Raw genomic sequence first — 20068 nt, 5'->3', positions numbered from 1 at the left:
GAGAGGGTACAGAGGAGATTTACGAGGATGTTGCCAGGATTGGAGAATTTTAGTATGAGGAAAGATTGGACAGGCTGGGATTGTTTTCATTGGAACAGGGGAGTCTGAGGGGTGATTTAATTGAAGTGTACAAAATTATGAGGGGCATGGATAGAGTGTATAGGAAGGACCTATTTTCCTTAGCAGAGAGGTCAATAACCAGGGAGCATAGATTTAAAGTGATTGGTAGAAGGATTAGAGGGGAGCTGAAGAAAAATGTTTTCACCCAGAGGGTGGTGGGGGTCTGGAACTTACTGCCAGAAAGGGGGGTAGAGGCAGAAACCCTCAACTCATTTAAAAAGTACCTGGATGTGCACCTGAAGTGCTGTGACCTACAAGGCTACGGACCAAGTGCTGGAAAGTGGGATTAGGCTGAATGGCTCAATTTCGGCTGGTGCGGACACGAAGGGCCGAATGGCCTCCTTCTGTGCCGTAAATTTTCTATGATTCTATAATTCTTCTATGATTCCAGGTAGAAAAGAACGATACAAAAGTGAAGTTTTAAAGAAAAAGGACAGAAAGAGAAAATATACAGGAGAGTGTTTAAGCTGTCACATCAGCAATGACCAGTTCATCTGTTTTTGGTGGTTTTGAATGAGAGAGGAATGTTGGCTAGGATATGCCATCTGGAAATTGTTCCCTGGGATTTTCAACATCCACATGAACCACTGGAAGAAGCAGGATCTTAGTTTAATTTTTATCCTATCGATGGTGCCTCTCACAAAGCAGCACTCCGTTGGTACTGCACTAGAGTATCAGACCACAGTTACGTGCTTAAGTGAAGTTTGGACCTGCAATCTTCTGACTCAGAGGCAAGCCGACACTTGGATGTTTAATTTACATCGAAAGTACAGCACAGAAACAGGCCATTCGGCCCAACTGGTCTATGCCGGCATTTATGCTCCACACGAGCCTCCTCCCTCCCGACTTCATCTAACCCTATCAACATAACCTTCTATTCCTTTCTCCCTCGTGCTTTTCTAGCTTCCCTTTAAATGCATCTATGCTATTTGCCTCAACTGCTGCTTGTGGTAGCGAGTTCCACATTCTTATTACTCTCTGGGTAGAGAAGTTTCTCCTGAATTCCCTATTGTATTTATTAGCAGCTATTTTATATTTATGACCTCTAGTTTTGGACTCCCCCACAAGTGGAAACATTTTCTCTACATCTACCCTATCAAACCCTATCATTATTTTAAAGACCTCTATTAGGTCACCCCTCAGCCTTCTCTTTTCTAGAGAAAAGAGTCCCAGCCTGTTCAGCCTTTCCTGATAAGGATATCCTCTCCATTCTGGTATCATCCTTGTGAATCTTTTTTGCAACCTCTCCAATACCTCTATATCCTTTCTATAAAATGGAGACCAGAACTGTGCATAACACCCGAAGTGTGGTCTAACCAAGGTTCTATACAAGTTTAACATAACTTCTTTGCTTTTCAGTTCTGTCCCTCTAGAAATGAATCCTCGTGCCTGATTTGCCTTTTTTATGGTCTCATTAACCTGCGTCGCTACTTTTAGAGATTTGTGTATCTGTACCCCTAGATCCCTTTTGCTCCTCTAACCCGTATAAACTCTTATAATCCATGCAGTATGTGACCTCCTTATTCTTCCTACTAACTGCACCATCTTACACTTATCTATATTGAAATTCATTTGCCAATTACACATCCATTCTGCAAATTTATGAATGTCCTCTTGCAATTTGACACATTCTTCCTTTGTATTAACTACACTCCCCAATTTGGTGCCATCCGCAAATTTTGTAATTTACTTCCGATTCCTGAATCCAAATTGCTGATGTAAATTGTGAACAACAGTGGTCCCAGCACTGATCCCTGTGGAACACCACTTCCCACCTTTTGACAGTCTGAGTAACTACCCTTAATCCCTACTCTCTGTTTTGTAGCCAGCTTGCTCTCCATTCTGCTACCTGTCCCCTGACTCCACATACTCTGACCTCAAGCCATGAGTCTATAATGCGCTAACCTATCAAAGGCCTTTTGAAAATCCAAATATATTACATCTACTACATTACCCTTGTCTACTCTTTCTGTTACTTCTTCAAAGAATTCAATAAGGTTGGTCAAGCATGACTTTCCCTTCTGAAATCCATGCTGACTATTCTTTATTATATTTTCGTTCTCTAGATGTCTTTCTGTTACATCTTTGAGTAAAGATTCCATTATCTTTCCTACCACCGATGTTAAGCTAACTGGTCTATGGGTCCCTGGACTACTTCTATATCCCTTTTTAAATATAGGAATCACATTAGCTGTTCACCAGTCCTTTGGCACTATTCCCTTTTCTAGTGAATTTTTATATATGTAATAGTGTCTCTGCTATCTTCTCCCTAACTTCTTTTAATATTCGCAGATGCAATCCATCTGGACCAGGGATCTTATCTTCCCTAAGTTTGATTATTTTATCAATTATCTCCCCCCTTTCTATCGTAAATGTTTTAATATCTTTTTCGATCTCTTCTTCTAATTTCCTGCCCACCTTGTTAGTCTCCCTGGTAAATCTGAAGGCAAAGTAACCATTCAATATTTCTGCCATTTCACTGTCATTACCTGTGAGTTTATCTTGTGCATCATTTAGTGGCCCTATCCCTATTCCGATTTCTTTTGTTATTTATGTGGATGTAGAATACTTTACTATTTCTTTTTATATTCCTTGATAATTTAATCTCGTAGTTCCTCTTTGCTTTCTTAATTATTTTTTACTTCTTTCCTAACCTCTTCGTAACCCCTTTTGTCATTCTCTCCTTTATTGTCTATGTACTTAAGAGTATGCCTTTTTCTTTAGTTTCAATTTTAACTATATCTCTTTATTCATTCATCGTGGTTCATTATTGGCTAGTTTGTTCTTGCTTTTTAGAGGAATATATTTCTCCTGAACTCTATTGATCACCGTTTTAAATATTTCCCACTGCTGTTCTATTTCTTCGTCTGTCAAATTTTTTTTATCCAGTTTACCTGCCTTAGTTCCATTCCCATCCCCTCAAAATTAGCTTTTTTCCACTCTATTATTTTGGTCTTTGTCTTACTTATGTCTTTCTCAATCATTATTTTAAACTTTATTATGTTATGAACACTATTGCCTAGATGTTCCCCTACGCTTACTTCTCATCTGTTCTGGTTCATTTCCCATAACTAGATCTGGCAGTGATTTCTCTCTTGTTGGGCTTCTCATATACTGGGTAAGAAACGAGTTATGTACACACTGTAAAAACTCCATTCCCTTTTCTCCTTTCCCTACCTCTTCTTGCCAGTTTATTTGGGGTTAGTTGAAATCTCTCATGATTATTATTCAGTGTGTTTTTTTTACTAATTTCATAGATTTGTCTACATATTTCATCCTCCACTTCCCTTCCATTATTAGGTGGTCAGTAGAATATGCCTATTAACGTGATCGATCCCTTCTTATCCTTTGTCTCAATCCATATGGATTCTGTTTCTATCTTAGTGTTACTTATGTCCCTATAATTGTTCCCCTCCCTTTATTTTTAACAGTCATTTTGTACCTATGTGCTATAACTGTCTTCGTTCCCTGACCGTTTATGTTACCATTATTCCTTAACCTGGTCGGACCTTTACTCTCATTTCCTATTTCTTTTCTCTTCAGACTTATGTTATCTTCCCCAGATCCCTACCCCCGTCTTACTAGTATAAATTCCTATTGAAAGCCCTATTCATCCTTTCCGCTAGGACACTGGTCCCATTCCGAGTTCAGGTGGAGCCCGTCCCAATGGTACACCTCTTTCCTGTCCCAGTACTGGTGCCAGTGTCCCATGAAATTGAAATTTGGTAGCTTGGTGGTGTTATCAGAGTAATAAAGCTATTTCTGATGTTTGAGTAGCTTTATTAGTGTAATATTTATGTTTATTACAATGTCACAGTGCGTGTAAAGAAGCAAAACTGGTCAGCTCAGGGAGCCATGAGCTTCTCTGAACCTGCTGACAGTCATCTAAAGATTTAAAAATATATTTTATGTTACATAATTTCGGAATGCAAATAGACAACTCTTTTTCATTGTGCTTCTGCAGCATAATTAAGTGCAAGAAAAAATACAATTGAAAACATGACGTGCTTTTTTTATTCATGACTTTTAAAGAGAATTATGTTTTGAGATCACAAGGTGCATGTTTTATGACACAATAAATATGATCTGCTTCTTCGTTAATAATCTGAGGAATATAGCAGAGTGAAGTACCATGTTAGGAAGCACAGTGTAAGGTTAGTTGTAAGTTGTGCTTAGCCTGCAGGTCAGCTGATAATAAGTTGAGGACAACATAAACTGGAGTTTGTCATACACATAGAAATATGTAGAAGTTGCAACATGGAAACAGGACATTCGGCCCAACCAGTCTGTGTTGGCATTTGCCCTCCACATGAACAAATAGTTCGAATCACATTTACCCACCCTGTTCCCATATCCCTTCAACCCTTTTTCCTTCATCCACCTAGCAAGTGTAACCTCGAATGTTGACAAAGTTTCAGCCTCAACCACTAACCCTGGAAGTGAATTCTACAGCCTCACAACTCTCTGTGTGAAGAAGTTTCTCCTGTTCTCTATTCTATACCTCTTACATTTACTCTTGTATCTATGGCTCCTTGTTCTTGACCCCTCAACTACTGGAACCAGTCTGCTTCTATCTGTCCTGTCCCATTCTTCAATAATTAAAAAAAAAAATTCTATTATATCGATCCATAATCTGCGTTATTCAAATGAAAAAAATCATCACAGACTGTGGGATAGAAATTGAATCTTGTTACACCCGTTTTACAGGCATAAAACGGACACAGTGAGGGCCAGTTTCGGGAACCAACGTCCCACACCCAAAGTGTGCCTGAAAGACGTCCAACCCGATATTTAATCAGGCCATTTTTCAGGTACCCTGGCAGCTGCCTAAAACCGGTGTTAGGCCCTTTACATTTGTAAATGAGGGGCCTAATGACTGTTTTAGGCCCCCTCTGTGAAATTGGACGCTGATGAGAGGGGCTGGAGTCAGGCCTGTTCCACTCAGGATTCTTCAGCAGCTGCTCCAGCCTAAGCAGCAGCCGTCAACAAAATGAGTTTTGTTTTTAAAAACATTTCAAAATTCATCCCTGTGGAGCCAGGAGGAGCAGAGGTGCTCCCCTGACTCCACAGTATTTCTGATTGCAGCGCCCCTCTTCCATTGGCACTCCACCACCGCTCCCAGGACTTACTTTTAGGCCATTAACGGTGAGGCAAGTGGCCCGACATTGTTCTTTAAACCGGTGAGCTGTCTGTGGAGATGTGCCATGCACCCAAATACTATTAATGAGGCCCGAGGTGTAATTTTGGGCTGCCCGGTTAGGGTGTGCGCTCCTCGCACGCCGCCCAAATCGAGTCCAAAAGAGGCCTAAACGAATTTCTGCTCTAGTGAGTCATATAATAACAAACAACAAACATCAAACATACACTACGATGACCTTTAACTTTCTTACTGTGTTCTTATAAGATTGCATATATTATAGAGCAGGGCAAAGGTTTGTATCAGACTGTTGAACTTAAATGTGATCATGACTGACTTATCCATGTCATGACCATGAGTTATTTGTATGTGCGTGCAGAGATAATAGAAAATAATGTGACTTGATTTTTATGAGTTTAAATTCCCCTTGTAAAACTGCACAACATGCGTACTAAAACTGTGATAAGCTGCCTCTATGGCTCAGGTGTTTAGTCAGTTTTCAATAGTTAAACAGTGCAGCCCAGGTTCAATCCTCAGTCTGTGCTGAGTTAGCTGATTTCAGTCAGGGTGGTGGTAGGAAGCCAGAATTGGCTATGGTGATCTTGGTTAGAAAGAGGAAGAATATGACTCCTGCAGCCATTCCACTTCCCCTTCCTCCATAAAAAGCTCCCCAGATCACATGAGGATACACCACCAAGAGCCCACCTAAAATATTCAAATGATTTTGATCCGGGGAAATTCACAGAGTCGGCATCAGTTCACGGCGCTGAAGTGCTCCTCTGCCATACCTCTGGAGCAAGAAGAAAATGTGGCTAGGATATTGGAGGCATGAAAAAGGCACAATATGGATTCACGAGGATGATACCAGGGATGAGAAGGTACAGGGCTAGATTTTCACCTTCACTGCCTGTGCAGTAATCTGGCATAATGTATCGCCCGTCTGTTATAGAACCCAGCTAATTTCCATTCCAATGATTTCAAAGGAAATAAAGTTGGCAGGTTCTATAAAGGGCAGGCAATCTGCTCCACCTGATTGCCGCCCAGGTGAAGATGAAAATTTACCCCATAGTTATGATGACAAAACAAAATAGAGCCATGTGAAGCAATGCAGAAAAAAGTAAGTGGGAATCTAATAGAAGTGTTCAACATTATGAATGGATTTGAAAGAGTAAATAATGATAGATTAGTTCCACTAGTCAGTGAATTAGTTCCACCAGTTGGGTAAGAAGGGAGCATAAATCCAGAATTAATAAAAGAAGTATAAAGGGAGAGGTTGAAAGAATGTTTCTCACACAAAGGTTTTTTGGAATATGGAGTGCTTTAACACAAATGGCTATTGAAGCTGAGTTAGTCACGATAATTAAAAGGGAATCTTGCGGTGGGACTATATTCAAGATTCTCCCAATCAGCTGCTATAACTTCGGCAGGAGATCGGCGGAAACCCCATTCACTTGTCTATCCGGGGTTCCGATGATCTGCCAAAGTTATGGCGGCCAATTAGTAAAATCCTGAGGAAGTAGGGTACAAGGAAAAAGCAGTGAAATGGAATTATAGTAGATAGCTTTGCACCAGGACAAGCATGATGAGCCTAGTGATTTCCTTCTGTACTGAAATTTCTACAAATCTAAAGAATGCACTTGCTAGTGTATGGGGGGATGTGACTCAACTGATTTGCAAAGAGGAGCAAGCCCCAATCTCCCAACCCTTAGTCTTCCTCTCTTCCCCCCCACCCTGAAGTAGGCGGAGGCTTTGACCGCCCAGGAGTAGGCCCCTATAAAAATGGTGGCAACCAGAGTATCAGCGCTAATGAGGCGGTAAGTCTGCAAACCCAATTTGAAGCCGTTAGTGCATTGTTAACACTGAATCAAAAGCAAAATACTGCTGATGCTGGCAATCTGAAATAAAAAACAGAAAATGCTGGAGAAGCTAAGCCAGTCAGGCAGCATCTGTGGAGAAAGAAACAGAGTTAACATTTCAGATCGAAGACCTTTCATCAGAGCACTGAACTCAGTTAACACTGATTTTGTTCAAACTACTATCTGTTATTTAATGCTATTTCAATTTATTTACCTCATAAGAATCCTTGTCTCACCTTATTACTTATAGAATCATAAAATGTTACAGCACAGATGCAGACCACTTGCCACATCAAGTCTGTGCCAATTTTTTTTATACAAATGAGCCAACCAGTCTGCTCTCTTGCTCACTGCACATATCCCTTAATATTTTTCTCTATCATGCAACTTTTCAATTCCCTTTTAAAAGAATCTATGGACTCTGCTTCAACAACAGTTTGTGGCAGAAAATTCCGCATTTGAACTATCCACTGTGCAAAGAATTTATTTTCTAACTTCTTTCATTCTTTTTGTGATTACCTTAAATTTGTGCTTTCTTATTACCAGCTCACCATCATGTGGAAACAAAGAGCAAACCCTGATAATCAGCTGTGGTGTTGACAGAAAAACTTCAATTAACTCACCTGATTTATCACCTGTGTTCTGTTGACGGTTACAACAGCTTCAATTAGCTCACCTGATTATCACCTGTATTATTCTTGTCACGTTTTTGTGTGAACATTTTCCCACTCCCACACCATTCCACTGTCAAAGATCGCTACTACAGTAGGAGACTACTGGATGTAGTAAAAGTAATAAATCAAAACAGAGATGGAAGACAGCTTCACTCTCCTTCCCTCCAAATCCCTATCATCCAACCCTGACCACGTTCCCCCAGCCTCTAACTCTGCTCTACCCTCCCCATCCCCTACTCTGCTGTACTGGTGTCTTCTGACATCTTCATCTTAACTCTGTGTGTAAAGCCACGGGAGATAAACTAGTAGTTTCAAAAAATGACAAGCTTTCGTTTGCCTCCTGGCTGACTGCCAGTGAAATGGCTCCCAGGTTAACATATATAGATGTTTTAAGTTTAAAAAATTGTGCATTCTGTACTTTTTTCTAATTACTGTATTGTCCATGCTTGATATTTAATTGATCACCTCCAACTGTGCCACTAACTAGAACATACTGCTTTCCAGAAAATGCAACTGTGAATATAACCATCAATTTTACAGAGACACTGGAGGAGCAGATGACAAGGTATAAAACATTTCAAAAGGGATTACACTTGTTTTAATTGCTACTGTGACCTGTGTTTGGCTGCAGTGGCTTTATTGAGGTTTTCTGGTTTTTACTTCAGAATTGCAAATAACTGAAATGAGCTTATTCCTGAAGTATTTCACCGTACACTATCATCTTTAAAAATAATAGTTTGTAAATATGTTTTGTGGAATGATTAGGTACAGTTTGAACTAAAACTGTATGGAGAGAAAAATTGATATTGGATTATTTTTAGATTTAGTTTTGAAAGAGTATATTGATGAAAAAGTTTTCTATTTACTTTTTATCCATTTTAAAATTTGAGTTAAAGTAAAATGTAAATACATCATAATAGTTAATTGGTGATTTTAGTTGACTACAATTGACTACAGGACCTCTGTAATAGGGAAAATGAGCCAACGTTCCTGCTCCTGGCTGGTTGCTTTCTTGTGATTCCTGCTGTACGTTTGGGTAATAGCAGGATTGGAGTCACTGGCGATTTCACCATCTAGCAAACAATTAGTCATCTCATACACGGTGCCTAGACCCAGAAGAATGGTCATTTGGAGGGTGAGGTGCCATCGCCATAGCAAGAGTTAGCAGGCAGGGAGGGTAATTTTCAACTTTTTCACCTGAGTGGTAACCTTTATAGAACCCCCCCCCCCCCCCAATTTTCATTCCGTGTATTTCAATGGAACAAACATCAGGTGGGTTCTACAACGGGCGAGCGATCCTCTCTAGCAGGTTACCACCACCCAGGCGGCAAAGTTGAAAATTACCCCCATCATCTTTGGGGGGTGGTGGTGTGGGGGAATTGAAAAGCGAAGAATGGAAATTATTGATAAATGACTTCACAGTTTTGAAATGCCTTTTATTGACTAAATGCCATGTTTTAATTTCAAGAGAGCTTTTTTTCTTTCTTATTTGCAGATATTCCTATTACTATGTAGGGATAGGGGTGGGTGTTATGATTGCATCCTATATGCAGATTGCCTTCTGGGCACTGGCTGCAGCAAAGCAGACAAAGAGGATAAGAAGGTTCTTTTTTCATGCAGTATTGCGTCAGGAAATAGGATGGTTTGACGTCAGTCAGGTTGGAGAGCTCAACACCCGCTTAACAGAGTAAGTGATCACAAATGCAGACTTTAATGATACACAGAAAAATATGTAAATATATATGTGCTGTCATTTGGCTTATTTATATGTCACCTGTGCCCAATCAGATGTACATATTTTGCAATGGCAGCCTAAATTATGGATGTTGAAGTGAATCATTATTCTAATTAGTCATTTTTTTTTGTACTCACCTAAGGTGAGTGTTGATGAATGGAATACTTTACTACTTTTGGCAATAAGTGATAACATCAAGTTCTGACTGCTCGGGTATGCTATAGCTAGATTCAGAGTAAAGCCTTTTTATTTTTGCTCGAACAATATTTTTTGGTTCCAAACTCAAAATCTCCACTGACCAATGTGAATATTTCATACCATCCTTTGACCTCTCTTAGTTAGATTTCTAACTTTGACTGAATTATGGTTAATTTGTGCTGTGGTCCATACATACTTGGAACTGGGTTGAGATACAATTTAGAAAAGGAGTTTTGCAGCTGGTATACAAAAGAATTTTCATCCCTTCTCTCTGGACTGAATTGAAAACCAGGTTCTAGCTATGTAGGAACATTGTGCGAACTCACTGAACCATGTCATGTTCAAGCAATTCTGTTACTCTAACATTTTCCTTATTTTCTTTCCTTCTCTCTTCCTGCCTCACCAAGTTAAATATTTTACCTCCGCACTACTATCCCCCTTTGTTCTGGAGAACAGAATGTTTCAGTCAGGTCTATTTCCACAGATCCTATCAGTGCTATCTCTTTAGTTAAGAATATCAGGGAGCATGAACAAGAAAAGGCCATTCAGCTCATCAAGCACACTTCTTCTACATATACATCATGTACAATCTGTGTTGGTATAGACTGTACTCAAACTAATTAATCTCTTGAGGAAAATTTATGAATAAATTCTCCCTGATCCCCAACTGTAATATTAATTCATCATCACATTTTCACTATTTAATCCTGTTCTATTGGCCCCCAGAGACAGCTGCAGGAAGCTTCCCAGTGCTGCTAAGCTATACAGTTTTAACTGATTGAACTCTAACAATACTCCTGTACACTTTTGGGGGTCCCTAAGTTTTGGCTCTGTCAACCTGAACCTAAGCTGTCTGGTCTTAGAAAGTGGGATATGTACCTACAGGGAGAAAGTGTGCATCCCTATTGGGCAAACAGAAACCATACAGGTGGATGTAGATTTCTCAGTGACTTAAATTGGAGACTCTTAAACATGGTGGTGAGTTTCACTCATGTCAGACACCCAGCTGACAAAAAAAAAGGACAGCACCCCCTCCCTGAGTTCCAGTAACACAGGAATTATTTTGTCTCAATGACTATTTTATCATCCAGGACTATACTTAACTGGAAATTTCCAATCCAATTCTCCATAAATATTTATCCAACTTTTTAAAGGCATTAAACAATATCGCATCTTCTAATTTCAAGTCTCAAGGTTTATTCAGTTTAAACATGTCCTCTAGTTCTGTGCTCACTGTTTAAGTCGAATGCAAAACACACAAAAACAAAGGAGAGGAAAACACCAGCTGGTCCATTGAGCCTCTCCCATACTGTCATGTTGCAACTTCTGCACGTCATAATCCCCAACTGCCCTTCTCCTCCCACCCACCAGCTATGCAATCTCCTGGGAGAGTCAAAAAAAGACCTTAAGCTAATTTAGCAAGATGCTCTGGGAAATTCCTCTTTGACCCCTGAAGGAAATCAAACAATTCTGGGGGGCACACACCCCAATACCCATCTACCTTCTAAATGTGGTTATGACAGCCACACTCAGAAACTCATCCAGCTCTCTTTTGAACACTTGCAGTGAATCTGCACTCACTGCACAAACCAGCAACTTATTCCATAAGTCCCAACTCTCTGTGAAAAGAAGTGTCTCCTGATAGCTAATCTAGTTCTATGCTTGCATAACTTAATGTTATTGGCAGAAATATTGAATGATTATTTTGCCTCCATATTTACCAGGGAAACTAACAGGGTGGACATAACATCAGAAGATGAGATCAAAAAATATATCAAGACATTTAAGATAGAAAGGAGGGAGATAATTGATAAACTAGTCAAACGTAGAGAGGATAAAATCCTCTATACATCCGCGCATACTAAAACATAGAAACATAGAAAATAAGAGCAGGAGTAGGCCGTCCGGCCCTTCGAGCCTGCTCCACCATTCAATATGATCATGGCTGATCTCAATACCATATTCCCGCTGTCTCCCCATACCCCTTGATGCCTTCTGTGTCTAGAAATCTATCAATCTCCTTAAATATATTCAGTGACTTGGCCTCCACAGCCTTCTGTGGTAGAGAATTGAACAGGTTCACCATCCTCTGAGTGAAGAAATTTCTCCTCATCTCAGTCCTAAATATCCTACCCCGTATCCTGAGACTGTGACCCCTCGTTCTAGACCCCCCAGCCAGGGGAAACATCCTCCCTGCATCCAGTCTGTCTAGCCCCGTGAGAATTTTATATGTTTCAATGAGATCCCCTCTCATTCTTCTAAACTCGAGTGAATACAGGCCTAGTTGACCCAATCTCTCCTCATACAACAGTCCTGCCATCCCAGGAATCAGTCTGATGAACCTTTGCTGCACTCCCTCTATGGCAAGTATATCCTTTCTTAGGTAAGAAGATCAAAACTACACTCAATACTCCAGGTCTGGTCTCACCATGGCCCTGTATAACATCCTTGCTCCTGTACTCAAATCCTCTTGCAATGAAAGCCAACATGCCATTTGTCTTCCTACCTGCTTGCTGCACCTGCATATTTGCTTTCAGTGACTGGTGTACAAGGACGCCCAGGTCCCTTTGTATATCAACATTTCCCAATCTACCACCATTTAAATAATACTCTGCCTTGCTGTTTTTCCTTCCGAAGTGGATAACTTCACATTTATCCACGCTATACTGCATCTTCCATGTATTTGCCCACTCACCCAACTTGTCTAAATTGCCTTGAAGCCTCTGTGCATCCTCCTCACAACTCACAATCCCACCTAGTTTTGTGTCGTCAGCAAACTTGGAAATATTACATTTGGTTCCCACATCCAAATCATTGATCTATATTGTGACTAGCTGGGGCCTAAGCACTGATCCCTGTGGTACCCCACTAGTTACCGCCTGCCACCCTGAAAAAGACCCGTTTATTCCTACTCTCTGTTTCCTGTCTGTTAACCAATTTTCAATCCATGCCAGTATATTATCACCAATCCCATGTGATTTAATTTTGCACACTAACCTCTTATGTGGGACCTTATCCAAATAAACCACATCCACTGGTTCTCCCTTATCTATTCTACCAGTTACATCCTCAAAAAACTCCAGTAGGTTTGTCAAACATGATTTCCCTTTGTCTAATCCCGTTGATATTTTCTAAGTGTCCTGTTATTACATCCTTTAAAATAGACTCTAGCACTTTCCATACTACTGATGATAGGTTAACCGGTCTGCAGTTCCCTGTTTTCTCTCTCCCTCCTGAAAGAAGCTAGCAAAGGGATAATGGTAGCACTTTTAAAAATTTATAAAATTCATTAGAAAACTGTATAGCGCCAGAGGAAAGCCAATGTTATTCTTATATTTTAAAAGGGAGAAAGAACAAGCCCAGGAAATTACAGACCAGGCTTAATGTTGGTGGTAGGAAAGATAATGGAATCCTTACTCAAAGATGTAATAGAAAAATACCTAGAAAACGAAAATATAATAAAGAATTGTCAACACTGATTTCAAAAGGGAAGGTCGTGCTCGACCATCCTTATTGAATTCTTTGAAGAAGTAACAAAGAATCGACAAGGATAATACAGTAGATGTAATATACTTGAATTTTCAAAAGGCCTTCGATACGGTACCACCTAGTAGACTCATTACTAAGATCAGAGCATGTTGATTCAGAGGACAAGCAGCAGAATGGATAGCGAGCTGGCTACAAAACAGAAAACACAGAAGGGGTTAAAGGGGGTTATTCAGACTGGCAAAAGGTGGGAAGTGATGTTCCATAAGGATCGGTGCTGGGACCACTGTTTACATAAACGATTTGGACTCGGCAATCTGAAGTACAATTTCAAAATTTGTGGACGACATCCAATTGGGTAGGTATAGTTAATACTGAGGAAAACGATGACAAAATACAAGATGTTAATAAACTTGCAGAAAGAGCTTGTAATTGGCAAATGAATTTTCATATAGATAAGTGTGAGGTGGTGCATTTTGGTAAGAGGAATAAGGAGGCCAGATACTTCTTGGAAAATAAGAATCTAAATGGGATGGAGGCGCAAAGGGATCTAGGGGTCCACATTCACAAATCATTAATGTAAGGAATCTTACAATACCAGGTTATAGTCCAACAGTTTTATTTGAAAATCACAAGCTTTCGGAGGCTTTCTCCTTCGTCAGGTGAAGTGTGGGATTCCTTGAAGGTTGCTACATTTATAGTCAGAGAACAATACCTGGTGATTACAGATAATCTTTCCAACTGCCCGTTGTCAAGGCAATCAAAGTGTTCAGACAGAGAGATGTTACATACAGGACCACCGAATATACAAACGGCCAGAACAAAAGACAGAGAGAGCGAGAGAGAGAAACATCCGAAAGGAAGAGAAAGAGAGAGAATGACCCGTTGTAATAAAAACAGATAACTTTTTTTCGCTGGTGGGGTTACGTGTAGCGTGATATGAACCCAAGATCCCGGTTGAGGCTGTCCTCATGGGTGCGGAACTTGGCTATCAATTTCTGCTCGATGATTTTGCGTTGTCATGTGTCTCGAAGGCCGCCTTGGAGAACACTTACCCGAAGATCGTTGGCTGAATGTCCTTGACTGCTGAAGTGTTCCCCAACTGGGAGGGAACCCTCCTGTCTGGCGATAATTGCGCGGTGTCCGTTCATCCGTTGGCACAGTGTCTGCATGGTCTCACCAATGTACCATGCTCCGGGGCATCCTTTCCTGCAACGTATGAGGTAGACAACGTTGGCCGAGTCACAGGAGTATGAACCATGCACCTGGTGGGTGGTGTCCTCTCGTGTGATGGTGGTATCTGTGTCGATGATCTGGCATGTCTTGCAGAGGTTGCCGTGGCAGGGTTGTGTGGTGTCGTGGACGCTGTTCTCCTGAAAGCTGGGTAATTTGCTGCGAACGATGGTCTGTTTGAGGTTGGGTGGCTGATTGAAGGCGAGTAGTGGAGGTGTGTGGATGGCCTTAGCGAGGTGTTCGTCGTCATCGATGACATGTTGAAGGCTGTGGAGAACATGGCATAGTTTCTCCGCTCCGGGGAAGTACTGGACGACGAAGGGTACTCTGTTGGTTGCATCCCGTGTTAGTCTTCTGAGGAGGTCTATGCGATTTTTCGCTGTGGCCCGTCGGAACTGTCGATCGACGAGTCGAGCGTCATATCCCGTTCTTACGAGGGCGTCTTTCAGCAGCTGTAGGTGTCCATCGCGTTCCTCCTCGTCTGAGCAGACCCTGTGTATTCGCAGGGCCTGTCCATAGGGGATGGCCTCTTTGACGTGGTTAGGGTGGAAGCTGGAAAAGTGGAGCATCGTGAGGTTGTCCGTGGGCTTGCGGTAGAGTGAGTTGCTGAGGTTCCCGTCTTTGATGGAGATTCGTGTGTCCAAGAAAGAAACCAATTCTGAGGAGTAGTCCATGGTGAGCTTGATGGTGGGATGGAACTTGTTGATGTTATCGTGTAGTCTCTTCAGTGATTCTTCGCCGTGGGTCCATAGGAAGAAAATGTCGTCGAAGTATCTGGTGTATAGCGTTGGTTGGAGGTCCTGTGCAGTGAAGAAGTCCTGCTCAAACTTGTGCACGAAAATGTTGGCGTATTGGGGTGCGAATTTGGTCCCCATGGTTGTTCCGTGTGTTTGGGTAAAAAACGGGTTATCGAAGGTGAAGACATTGTGATCCAGGATGAAGCGGATGAGTTGTAAGATGGCGTCTGGAGATTGGCTGTTGTTGGTGTTGAGTATTGATGCTGTTGCAGCGATGCCGTCATCGTGGGGGATACTGGTGTAGAGTGCCGAGACGTCCATCGTGGTAAGACGTGTTCCTGGTTCAACTGGTCCGTGGGTGCTGAGTTTTTGTAGGAAGTCTGTAGTGTCGCGACAGAAGCTGGGGGTTCCCTGTACGATGGGTTTCAGGATGCCCTCGACGTATCCAGAGAGGTTCTCACACAGGGTTCCGTTGCCTGATACGATAGGACGTACGGGATGCAACCAACAGAGTACCCTTTGTCGTCCAGTACTTCCCCGGAGCGGAGAAACTATGCCATGTTCTCCGCAGCCTTCAACATGTCATCGATGACGACGAACACCTCGCTAAGGCCATCCCCACACCTCCACTACTCGCCTTCAATCAGCCACCCAACCTCAAACAGACAATCGTTCGCAGCAAATTACCCAGCTTTCAGGAGAACAGCGTCCACGACACCACACAACCCTGCCACGGCAACCTCTGCAAGACATGCCAGATCATCGACACAGATACCACCATCACACGAGAGGACACCACCCACCAGGTGCATGGTTCATACTCCTGTGACTCGGCCAACGTTGTCTACCTCATACGTTACAGGAAAGGATGCCCCGGAGCATGGTACATTGGCGAGACCATGCAGACACTGCGACAACGGATGAACGGACACCGCGCAACTATCGCCAGACAGGACGGTTCCCTCCCAGTTGGGGAACACTTCAGCAGTCGAGGACATTCAGCCAACGATCTTCGGGTAAGCGTTCTCCAAGGCGGCCTTCGAGACACATGACAACGCAAAATCGTCGAGCAGAAATTGATAGCCAAGTTCCGCACCCATGAGGACAGCCTCAACCGGGATCTTGGGTTCATATCACGCTACACGTAACCCCACCAGCGAAAAAAAGTTATCTTTTTATTACAACGGGTCATTCTCTCTCTCTTCCTTTCGGATGTTTCTCTCTCTTGCTCTCTCTGTCCTTTTGTTCTGGCCGTTTGTATATTCGGTGGTCCTGTATGTAACATCTCTCTGTCTGAACACTTTGATTGCCTTGACAACGGGCAGTTGGAAAGATTATCTGTAATCACCAGGTATTGTTCTCTGACTATAAATGTGGCAACCTTCAAGGAATCCCACACTTCACCTGACGAAGGAGAAAGCCTCCGAAAGCTTGTGATTTTCAAATAAAACTGTTGGACTATAACCTGGTGTTGTAAGATTCCTTACATTTGTCAACCCCAGTCCATCACCGGCATCTCCACATCATTAAAAATAGCAACACAAGACCCTTAAAAACTGCACCGGGGTTCATTTCTAGAGGAATTGAATTGAAAAGCAGGGAAGTTATGTTAAACTTGTAACCTTGATTATACTACACTTAAGAGTCTGGTTCTGGTCTCCATATTACAAAAAAATATAGAGGCACTGGAGGAGATGCAAAAAAGATTTACAATGATTATACCATAACTGAGAGGTTATACCTTTCAGGAAAGACTGAATAGGCTGGGTTTTTTTCTCTAAAAAAGAGAAGGCTGAGGGGTGACCTAATAGAGGTCTTTAAAATTATGAAGGGGCTTGATAGGCTAGATGTCGAGAAGATGTTTTCACTTGTGGGGAGTCCAAAACTAGGTGCCATAAATATAAAATAATCACTAATAAATCCAATAGAAAAATTCAGGAGAAATGTCTTTACCCAGAGAGTGGTTAGAATGTGGAACTTGCTGCCACATGGGGTATTTGCGGTGAAGAGCATTGATGCCTTTAAAGGGAAGCTAGACAAGTGTATGAGGGAGATAGGAATCGAAGGATTTGCAAATAGGGTTAGATGAAGTAGGGTGGGAGGAGGCCCGTGTGGAGCATAAACACCAGCATCGACCAGTTGGGCGGACTGGTCTGCTGTAAATTCTGTGTAACTTATACTCATGTCCCCGGACCACCCTAACCCATCTAATTCAAATAGTCTATCCACATGGACCAAATCTAATCCTTCCATTATTTTAAAGACCTCAATCAAACCTTCTCGAAGTTTATGCTTTTCTTGGGTAAAAAGCCCTAGCTCTTTACGCCTTTTGTGTTAACTAAGGGCTTTTAAACTAGGTATCAATCTAGTGGCCCTCCTCTGAACCTTTTCCAGGGCCTCTATACTACCCAAAATATGAGGGGACTGAAACTGGACACAGTATTGTAACCAAAGCTTTTTACCAAGACCGTATAATATTTTTTGGTTTTGTATCTAACTGTATTCGCAATACCTTTGATCACTCTTATTTGCTTTTGCAATAGCCAGACGGCACAGGTCATGATCCTTAAGAGACTCATACACTATAACACCCAGGTCTTTCTCCCTCTTGATAGCCTTGAGCACACAACCCTGTATGTCCCACACATGCTTGGTGTTAGCCTTACCCATGTGCAATACACTATATTCATCTATGTTAAGTGAGATCTGTCAGATGTGGGCCCATTCTCCCATCGCACCTTTATAGAATCATAGAAAATTTACGGCACAGAAGGAGGCCATTTGGCCCATCGTGTTTGTGCAGGCCGAAATTGAGCCACCCAGCCTAATCCCACTTTCCAGCACTTGGTCCGTAGCCTTGTAGGTTATGGCACATCAGGTGCATATCCAAGTACTTTTTAAATGAGTTGATTGTTTCTGCCTCTATCACCCATTCAGGCAGCATGTTCCAGACCCCTGCCACCCTCTGGGTGAAAACATTTTTCCTCTGCTCCCCTCTAATCCTTCTACCAATCACTTTAAATCTATGCCCTCTGGTTATTGACCTTCTGTTAAGGGAAATAGGTCCTTCCTATCCAATCTATCCAGGCCCTTCATAATTTTGTACACCTCAATTAAATCAGCCCTCAGCCTCCTCTGTTCCAAAGAGAACAACCCCAGCCTATCAACCTTTCCTCATAGCTAAAATTCTCCAATCCTGGCAACATCCTCGTAAATCTCCTCTGTACCCTCTCTAATGCAATTACATCCTTCCTGTAATGTGGTGACCAGAACTGTGTGCAGTACTCAAACTGTGGCCTAACGAGTGTTTTATACAGTTCTAGCATAACCTCCCTGCTCTTATATTCTATGCCTCGGCTAATAAAGGAAAGTATTCCATATGCCTTCTTAACCACCTTATCTACCTGTCCTGCTACCTTCAGGGATCTGTGGACATGCACTCCAAGATCCCTCACTTCCTCTACACCTCTCAGTATCCTCCCATTTATTGTGTATTCCATTGCCTTGTTTGCCCTCCCCAAATGCATTAACTCACACTTCTCCGAATTGAATTCCATTTGGCACTTTTCTGTCCACCTGACCAGTCCATTGATATCTTCCTGCAGTCTACAACTTTCCTCCTCACTATCAACCAAAGGGCCAATTTTTGTATCATCTGCAAACTTCTTAATCATGCCCCCTACATTTAAGTCCAAATCATTAATGCGTACCACAAAAAGTAAGGGACCTTGTACTGAGCCCTGCGGGACCCCACTGAAAATCTGTAGTCTATTTTACTCAGTTATGATCCTAACCTCTGCACATATCATTGTATCTGTGAATTTACAGACAGCTCTCTCGACATCTTCATCTAGATCATTAAAGAAGATGGTGGATTAACAGTCCTAACCTCAGTCCCTACAGGTCGCCACTAGTAAACTAGAATCATAGAACGTTTACAGCACAGAAGGAGGCCATATGGCCCATCGAGCCCATGCTGGCTCTTTGTAAGAGCAATCCAGTTAGTCCCATTCCCCTGGTCTTTCCCTTATGTCCTGCAAATTTTCTCCCTTCAAGTATTTATCCAATTCCTTTTTGAAAGGTATGATTGAATCTCCATCCACCACCTTTTCAGGCAGCGCATTCCAGATCATTGCTGCGTAAAAATGTTTTTCCTCATGTCGCCTTTGGTACTTTTGCCAAACCCCTTAAATCTGTGACCTCTGGTTCTGGACCCATCCGCCAATGGGAACAGTTTTTCTTTATTTACTTTATCTAAACCCTTCATGATTTTGAACACTTCTATCAAATCTCCTCTTAACCTTCTCTGCTCTAAGGAAAACAACCCCAGCTTCTCCAGTCTATCCACGTAACTGAAGTCCCTCATCCCTGGAACCATTCTAGTTAATCTCTTCTGCACCCTCTCTGAGGCCTTCACATCCTTCCTAAAGTGTGGTGCCCAGAACTGGACACAATACTCCAGTTGTGGCCGAACCAGTGTTTTATAAAGGTTCAACATAACTTCCTTACTTTTGTACTCTATGCCTTTATTTATAAAGCCCTGAATCCGGTATGCTTTTTTAACCGCTTTCTCAATCTGTCCTGCCACCTTCAAAGATTTGTGCACATATACCCCCAGGTCTCTGTTCCTGCACCCCTTTTAGAATTGTACCATTTAATTTATATTGCCTGTCCTCATTTTTCCTGCCAAAATGTATCACTTCGCACTTCTCTGCATTAAATTTCATCTGCCAAGTGTACACCCATTCCACCAGCCTGTCTATATCCTCTTGAAGTCTATTATTATCCTCCTCACTGTTCACTACGCTTCCAAGTTTAGTGTCATCTGCAAATTTTGAAATTGTGCCATGTACACCCAAGTCCAAGTCATTAATATATATCAAAAAAAGCAG

The 20068-nt window shown here is 41.9% G+C and overlaps 1 protein-coding gene across 1 annotated transcript in view; it reads left to right on the top strand.

Moving 5' to 3' along the window:
• abcb4 (ATP-binding cassette, sub-family B (MDR/TAP), member 4) overlaps window positions 1-20068 on the top strand; it is a 124624-nt gene that overhangs the window by 13948 nt on the left and 90608 nt on the right. Inside the window, exons 5-6 of the mRNA XM_068006854.1 lie at window positions 8292-8352; window positions 9283-9474. Coding sequence (XP_067862955.1) covers window positions 8292-8352; window positions 9283-9474 — 253 coding nt within the window. The remainder of the gene's footprint in view (window positions 1-8291; window positions 8353-9282; window positions 9475-20068) is intronic.

The sequence above is a fragment of the Heptranchias perlo genome, chromosome 2, assembly GCF_035084215.1.
Source record: "Heptranchias perlo isolate sHepPer1 chromosome 2, sHepPer1.hap1, whole genome shotgun sequence".
In the NCBI taxonomy this organism is placed as follows: Eukaryota; Metazoa; Chordata; class Chondrichthyes; order Hexanchiformes; family Hexanchidae; genus Heptranchias; species Heptranchias perlo.
This window is presented reverse-complemented; position numbering and strand designations above follow the sequence as displayed.